The sequence below is a fragment of the Schistocerca serialis genome, chromosome 1, assembly GCF_023864345.2.
Source record: "Schistocerca serialis cubense isolate TAMUIC-IGC-003099 chromosome 1, iqSchSeri2.2, whole genome shotgun sequence".
In the NCBI taxonomy this organism is placed as follows: domain Eukaryota; kingdom Metazoa; phylum Arthropoda; class Insecta; order Orthoptera; family Acrididae; genus Schistocerca; species Schistocerca serialis.
This window is the reverse complement of record NC_064638.1, coordinates 372,303,970-372,312,476: the sequence shown is the minus strand read 5'-3', so window position 1 is coordinate 372,312,476 and position 8,507 is coordinate 372,303,970. Positions and strand designations below refer to the sequence as shown.

At 38.5% G+C, this 8,507-nt stretch overlaps 1 protein-coding gene across 2 annotated transcripts in view; it reads right to left on the bottom strand.

Moving 5' to 3' along the window:
* Positions 1–344: 344 nt before the first annotated feature.
* The window catches only part of LOC126470659 (myoneurin-like), a 136,209-nt gene continuing 128,046 nt past the window's right edge, over positions 345–8,507 (bottom strand). Inside the window, exon 10 of one of the 2 annotated variants that reach the window (XM_050098656.1) lies at positions 345–1,243. In XM_050098656.1, coding sequence (XP_049954613.1) covers positions 812–1,243 — 432 coding nt within the window. In that variant the 3' untranslated portion in view covers positions 345–811. The remainder of the gene's footprint in view (positions 1,244–8,507) is intronic. The other variant, XM_050098648.1, reaches the window with a different exon arrangement.

Here is an 8,507-nt window from a genome sequence, read left to right as displayed (position 1 = left end):
ATATGTGAACAGGAGCATCAATTTGACAACACTGAAGAAGTCAAGAAGGAAAAAAAGAGGGAGGAGCTGTCAGCCATATCTGAAGACGACTACAAAAAAATGTTTCGAACAGTGGAACCACTGACAAATGTATTAGTTGTAAAGGAGGGCATTTTGAAGGGGATAAGGTTCTTTTGTAAACAATTTGAAAATATACAGCTTTCAAAAAATAAAATACCACTTGTATCATGTCTTTCAATTTTTTTGCACAGTGGTGTCTGCTGACACAGTTTTAAGCAGTAAGATGTGCTGTGTAGTAGGTTTTGCAAATAAAAAGGAAAAGGTAGTATGTGCATTTTTTTTATACTTAGTGTGACATATCAATATCTTTGTACACATATTAACACAGTACGGAACAGTGCTCAATTCACATTATGTTTTGTGGTGATGTTGACAACGTATCCAAGTATGCAGAATGAATTTTTCTTTCATATAGTACCAACCATTTCATTTTTTCACAGAGGATTTCATTCACACCACACAAGATGTTTTAATTTAACTAGATTTAATTAATTTAAATCTGCTTACTAATTTCTATTAAATAATTTGTCTCAATGAACAATGAAAGAACTTAAATTCAGCAATAAAAATTATAATATATATTTGGCTGACCATTCATGAATCACTGAAGTGGAGAAGTTATCTGAATTTTAGCTTCATTGCTGAAAATTTCGTCCTGAACATCTGAGTTGCTCCTTTTCCTCCTCGCAGCACCTCGAAGATAAAGTTTCAGGTGTTGCTTTCATTCAGATTTTTAGTTGGTGCCCAACACTTAAAACAGAGGCATGCAAGGGTAATCAACTTGTTGATGGTTCCCACTTTGTTGACTTGTTGGAACTGCTGCTGATACTGGGGGTGGTGGCGGAACTGGTTGACCATTATATGAACTTCCAGGATCAGCAGATGCATGCAGACGTGGATCGAGCATCATAGCTGCCATTGCTGCAGCAGGGCTTTGGTGATGCATATGTGTATGATGTATATCCTTATGAGAGAGGCCACCTGCCCTAGATGCCAAAATCTGATGGTGATGAAAGTCAAACGAGGGATGGTGAATTGCATTAGTGAAACCAAATGAGGGTGGTGCACTCGAATTTTGCTGTGTGTTAACACCAGCATTTCCATCTGTCCTGCTGCTTACATTTTCTTGACCTTGATGATTTGATTCTGAGTTGTTATATCCAGACTCACCACTGCTGCAGCCCTGCCAAATGAAGATTTTTTTATGTAACGGCAGAATTCATATGATTTTATTCTTGTAAATCAAAATATGAATAAAGCAATTAAAATTCAGATTTATGTTACTACGCAGCACACTCTTGTTACATTATTACAATAATATTTGCCATTTTAGGTAGGTTTTGTGCTCTCGTCTGTCGGTTATTATACATTTCCAGAAAAAATTATTTTCCAAAATATTTTATTTTACTGTAGAGTAACATTAGTAATAAGCATCCATAAGAGAATTCAGTTTCTGTGCTATCCATTATAAAGTGTTACAGCCAAACACTAGTACAGCAGATAGACCTAGGAACTGCTGCCAGTCTGGAATCTTGATCAAATAATTTGCTGCTGTTCACAATCAGCTGAAATCTGCATTTGGAATTTCAAAAAAGCTTGGTAGAATGAATCGAATATGCAATTAATACATTGAGAGAGATTATTTACTAGATAGAAGAGACCATTCTGGGAACAATCAAAGGTTGAATTGAACTCCACTGTGGATCATCAACCATGTTGGCACCATCATCATCTGAGACTATTCTATTCTCAGTTCTTTCCATATATTGATGGAAGTGGTGAAGACAGCTCATCTCATTCATATTTTTCCACAACAGCTGTAGATTTGCAATATCATTCTAAGAACCAATAGGAGTCCTCTGATATTAAGTCATGCGGAGACCATAAATTGGGGCTGTCAAATTTTCTGTCTGGTACACAATGGAAATGGTCAGTTTGGTGACAGACTAATATGAAATGCATATGAGAGTTTATTAGATTGATTGACAATTCACCACTTTTGGAGATGTAGAGTCACAAAAAGCCACAACAAAAAGTCTGCCAAACAAGTAAGCTCTTGGCAGCCGGAGACAGTGGTCATATGTGTGTGAGTTGTGTTTGTATGTTGTCTAATTCAGAAGGAGGCCCTCTGACCAAATGTGTACTTAAGTGTTTATTTGACACTACAATAGTGAAGCCATAGTTACAATACATAAAAATTTTCTTTAAAAAAATGTACTGACTGTGACTTCACTATTGTAGTGTCAAACATTTAACTTATATTTAGTCACACTTCTTGCGACAATTATGTCTGAATATAAAATGTTCACTTGTTCAGCAGTCTTTTTGTTGTGCCTGTCTGTGACTCAACATTTCCACTATATTGTGAGTAGCAGTCTATCCTTTTCATAATATTGTCATTATTTCATCCTGGGTTTTCCATTGTTTGATTTAGTATAGCGAATATATAGTCTGACAATCTTAATATACTAGTTGTTAACTGACAAATCATTCACAGCACCCCAGAGCTTCACCTTTCTTAAAAAAAATTTAAAAAAAATGGAAATTTTCAAGATAAAGAATGTACATTGAAAAGATAAATTAAATACTCATGAAGTGGGATGTTTATAGTAACTAGCAGAAACATTAGCTTCAATGAAATCCAAAATCCCCCTGATCACATACTCAGCTTGACTATATTGAAAAGAACATCAGAGAACACAACACATCTGATTTTCACAAGACATCCAAAGGAAAGATCCATGGATACACACCACAGAATCTACATCTCAAAAAGCATAATGGTAAACTGAATCTGACAAATCATGACAACTCCAGGGAGCTAACGAGATACTTCTCTGAGCTACCCCAACTGTCTAGATCCACTTTTAAGATTTCTCAGGGACTCACTAACTCACTCACTCACTCACTCACACACACACACACACACACACACACACACACACACACACACAGGACAGATGTAAATAACTACGGAAGTATCTCCTTCAAGTCGTGTACAAGGTATTCTCTTCATGCTTGCTTCCAAGGACACAAGCACAACTTGAACATAAGATTGGCTAATTCCAAGTGGGCCTTTGACCAGGTCACTCCCACACAAAACAAATCTTCAATAAAAAAAAAATAAAAAAAAAAATACTGAAACACACTGACAGAAAAAAAAACTGCAACGCCAGAAAAGAGTTGTGCAACATAAAAGAAAGCTGGTAGGTATGTGTCTATATTTGAATGATGATGTCCTTTCAGATTTTGTGCCACTGGGATAAGAGTGGCGCTAGTATTGCCACTGAGGATACAAATCAGGTTTGCTTTAAACATGTGCTTAATAGTTGTGAGCGTCAATTACCTTTGAGATTGGATGATGTTAATCAAGTATGCCTGTAAGGTGACAGAGACGCCATTATCAACACTTCACTGAGACTGAACGAGGTCATGCTCAAGAAGCTGGATGTTCCTTTGCGATACCACAGGAAGATTTGGCAAGAATGTAGTCGCTGTACATGATTGCTGGCAGCAGTGATCATGAGAATTGTATGGTTGCAAGAAGACTGGGCTCCAGACAGCCCCATGGCTCTGCCGAGCGGGAAGGCCACCTTGTTTGGCATATGGCTCTGGTGCATCATACTGAATCTGTGGCAGCAATTTGAGTACCAGATGACACCACAGTGACATGGTAAAATGTTACAAATCAATTACTTCAATGACAGCTCCAATCCCAATAACCGGTAGTGTGCATTCCACTGTCCCCAAACCCCACCCATTTGCAACTTCAATGGTGTCAAGTGAGAGCTGATTAGAGAGCAGGGTGGAAGTCTTTTATGTTTTCTGATGAGGACTGGTTCTGCTTTGTTGGTTAGGACGATGCCAGTTTAGAACCTGTCTGCATGCTGGACAACCTGGAGTTAAGGTCTGGGGCATGATTTTGTATGGCAGCAGGAGCACTCTATTGGTTATCCCACACACCATGACAGCAAATGGGTCATTCCATGTCAATGGGACCAATATTAAAAAGTGTCCACACTCGACCCTCTACAAATCTAATGAAATTTGGTGTGAAGGTTCCATATGGTCTTTGATAGTTATATACCAAATTTCAGTCCAATATCTTCAGTGGTTGAATAAAAAGGAGCTTTTAAAGAGAGGCTACTCATGTTCGCATCGCATATGAAGGTGCAAATGTGCCAAATTTGCTAGGCTTTTTTTTTTAAAGATTCTAGCAGACATTTGGTCATTTTATTTGATTTAATATACACAGACAACTTTTTATGCAGAATCACACCATGGGAAAAATTTGGGATTTAGCCATACCTAAATATAGACACCCCCCCCCCATGAACCATGGGCCTTGCCGTTGCTGGGGAGGCTTGCGTGCCTCAGTGATACAGATAGCCATACTGTAGGTGCAACCACAACAGAGGGGTATCTGTTGAGAGGGCAGACAAACATGTGGTTCCTGAAGAGGGGCAGCAGCCTTTTCAGTAGTTGCAAGGGCAACAGTCTGGATGATTGACTGATCTGGCCTTGTAACAATAACCAAAACGGCCTTGCTGTGCTGGTACTGCGAACGGCTGAAAGCAAGGGGAAACTACAGCCGTAATTTTTCCCGAGGGCATGCAGCTTTACTGTATGATTAAATGATGATGGCATCCTCTTGGGTAAAATATTCTGGAGGTAAAATAGTCCCTCATTCAGATCTCCGGGCGGGGACTACTCAAGAGGATGTCGTTATCAGGAGAAAGAAAACTGGCATTCTACGGATCGGAGCGTGGAATGTCAGATCCCTTAATCAGGCAGGTAGGTTAGAAAATTTAAAAAGGGAAATGGATAGGTTGAAGTTAGATATAGTGGGAATTAGTGAAGTTCGGTGGCAGGAGGAACAAGACTTCTGGTCAGGTGACTACAGGGTTATAAACACAAAATCAAATAGGGGTAATGCAGGAGTAGGTTTAATAATGAATAGGAAAATAGGAATGCGGGTAAGCTACTACAAACAGCATAGTGAACGCATTATTGTGGCCAAGATAGATACAAAGCCCACACCTACTACAGTAGTACAAGTTTATATGCCAACTAGCTCTGCAGATGAAGAAGAAATTGAAGAAATGTATGATGAAATAAAAGAAATTATTCAGATTGTGAAGGGAGACGAAAATTTAATAGTCATGGGTGACTGGAATTAGAGTGTAGGAAAAGGGAGACAAGGAAACATAGTAGGTGAATATGGATTGGGGCTAAGAAATGAAAGAGGAAGCCGCCTAGTAGAATTTTGCACAGAGCACAACATAATCATAGCTAACACTTGGTTTAAGAATCATGAAAGAAGGTTGTATACATGGAAGAACTCTGGAGATACTAGAAGATATCAGATAGATTATATAATGGTAAGACAGAGATTTAGGAACCAGGTTTTAAATTGTAAGACATTTCCAGGGGCAGATGTGGACTCTGACCACAATCTATTGGTTATGACCTGTAGATTAAAATTGAAGAAACTGCAAAAAGGTGGGAATTTAAGGAGATGGGACCTGGATAAACTGAAAGAATCAGAGGTTGTACAGAGTTTCAGGGAGAGCATAAGGGAACAATTGACAGGAATGGGGGAAAGAAATACAGTAGAAGAAGAATGGGTAGGTTTGAGGGATGAAGTAGCGAAGGCAGCAGAGGATCAAGTAGGTAAAAAGACGAGGGCTAGTAGAAATCCTTGGGTAACAGAAGAAATATTGAATTTAATTGATGAAAGGAGAAAATATAAAAATGCAGTAAATGAAGCTGGCAAAAAGGAATACAAACGTCTCAAAAATGAGATCAACAGGAAGTGCAAAATGGCTAAGCAGGGATGGCTAGAGGACAAATGTAAGGATGTAGAGGCCTATCTCACTAGGGGTAAGACAGATACTGCCTACAGGAAAATTAAAGAGACCTTTGGAGATACGAGAACGACTTGTATGAATATCAAGAGCTCAGATGGAAACCCAGTTCTAAGCAAAGAAGGGAAAGCAGAAAGGTGGAAGGAGTATATAGAGGGTCTATACAAGGGCGATGTACTTGAGGACAATATTATGGAAATGGAAGAGGATGTAGATGAAGATGAAATGGGAGATATGATACTGCGTGAAGAGTTTGACAGAGCACTGAAAGACCTGAGTCGAAACAAGGCCCCCCGGAGTAGACAACATTCCATTGGAACTACTGACGGCCTTGGGAGAGCCAGTCCTGACAAAACTCTACCATCTGGTGAGCAAGATGTATGAAACAGGCAAAATACCCTCAAACCTCAAGAAGAATATAATAATTCCAATCCCAAAGAAAGCAGGTGTTGACAGATGTGAAAATTACCAAACTATCAGTTTAATAAGTCACAGCTGCAAAATACTAACACGAATTCTTTACAGACGAATGGAAAAACTAGTAGAAGCCAACCTCGGGGAAGATCAGTTTGGATTCCGTAGAAACACTGGAACACGTGAGGCAATACTGACCTTACGACTTATCTTAGAAGAAAGATTAAGGAAAGGCAAACCTACATTTCTAGCATTTGTAGACTTAGAGAAAGCTTTTGACAATGTTGACTGGAATACTCTCTTTCAAATTCTAAAGGTGGCAGGGGTAAAATACAGGGAGCGAAAGGCTATTTACAATTTGTACAGAAACCAGATGGCAGTTATAAGAGTCGAGGGACATGAAAGGGAAGCAGTGGTTGGGAAGGGAGTAAGACAGGGTTGTAGCCTCTCCCCGATGTTGTTCAATCTGTATATTGAGCAAGCAGTAAAGGAAACAAAAGAAAAATTCGGGGTAGGTATTAAAATTCATGGAGAAGAAATAAAAACTTTGAGATTCGCCGATGACATTGTAATTCTGTCAGAGACAGCAAAGGACTTGGAAGAGCAGTTGAATGGAATGGACAGTGTCTTGAAAGGAGGATATAAGATGAACAGCAACAAAAGCAAAACAAGGATAATGGAATGTAGTCTAATTAAGTCGGGTGATGCTGAGGGAATTAGATTAGGAAATGAGACACTTAAAGTAGTAAAGGTGTTTTGCTATTTGGGGAGCAAAATAACTGATGATGGTCGAAGTAGAGAGGATATAAAATGTAGACTGGCAATGGCAAAGAAAGCGTTTCTGAAGAAGAGAAATTTGTTAACATCGAGTATAGATTTAAGTGTCAGGAAGTCATTTCTGAAAGTATTTGTATGGAGTGTAGCCATGTATGGAAGTGCAACATGGACGATAAATAGTTTGGACAAGAAGAGAATAGAAGCTTCCGAAATGTGGTGCTACAAAAGAATGCTGAAGATTAGATGGGTAGATCACATAACTAATGAGGAAGTATTGAATAGGATTGGGGAGAAGAGAAGTTTGTGGCACAACTTGACCAGAAGAAGGAATCGGTTGGTAGGACATGTTCTGAGGCATCAAGGGATCACCAATTTAGTATTGGAGGGCAGCGTGGAGGGTAAAAATCGTAGAGGGAGACCAAGAGATGAATACACTAAACAGATTCAGAAGGATGTAGGTTGCAGTAGGTACTGGGAGATGAAAAAGCTTGCACAGGGTAGAGTAGCATGGAGAGCTGCATCAAACCCGTCTCACGACTGAAGACCACAACAACAACAAATATAGACAAAAGCCTCTAAAGTGGCTAAAAAATTCATCGCACTATTCCAAGAGCCAAAGTTTGACCAACCACCGCTACTTTTCATATCAACCAAACACACTAAAACTTCAGAAGGTTATTTATAACTATGATGCCTGTGTGTGGATAAAATTTAATTAACACTGGATGCCTAGATGAAAAGATATGCGTCTGCAAAGTTGACCAAAATTTTCTACATTTTGGGGGGAATATCTCAACTGTGTCTAGTTCAATCCTTTTTTTTCCCACAGCTGGAAAACTATAGTGTTTAATTTCTGGATCTTGTATACTGATGAGTAAGGATACCTTTAAAATGTAGAGTAAATGGATTATCAAGAAATACAAAAAAATAATAAAATATGAAGTTGTAAATAAAAAAAAAGTGTCTTTTAACAGTATAAGATTTTCCCGTGGATTAGGAAATGTAACTATGCTAATGAGAAGTGTTTTACATTATTTTAAACTATAGACTATAAATATAATAAAACATCCAAAAATGCTCTTACAATTATAAAATCTAGAAGATCATAATGGAATACTACCTTGCTTTAAAACATTTTAAACCTACAATGCATGGGGGGTGTATATATGCATTGTCACTCAGTTCCCATCAGCATTATAAAGCAGCAATAGTTTTTAAGGCTCTACCCTTGCAGCAGTGATACATTGCTGAATCACCGCATTCAATTGTTGCATTCAATATTGGCAGTTTTCACAGTGTCAGCCTTCTGTGCAGTATAATCTTCGGTGTTGACATTGTACAATCTTAGTGTTGAGTACTGAGTGTTTGAATAATCAATAATTATTGTTG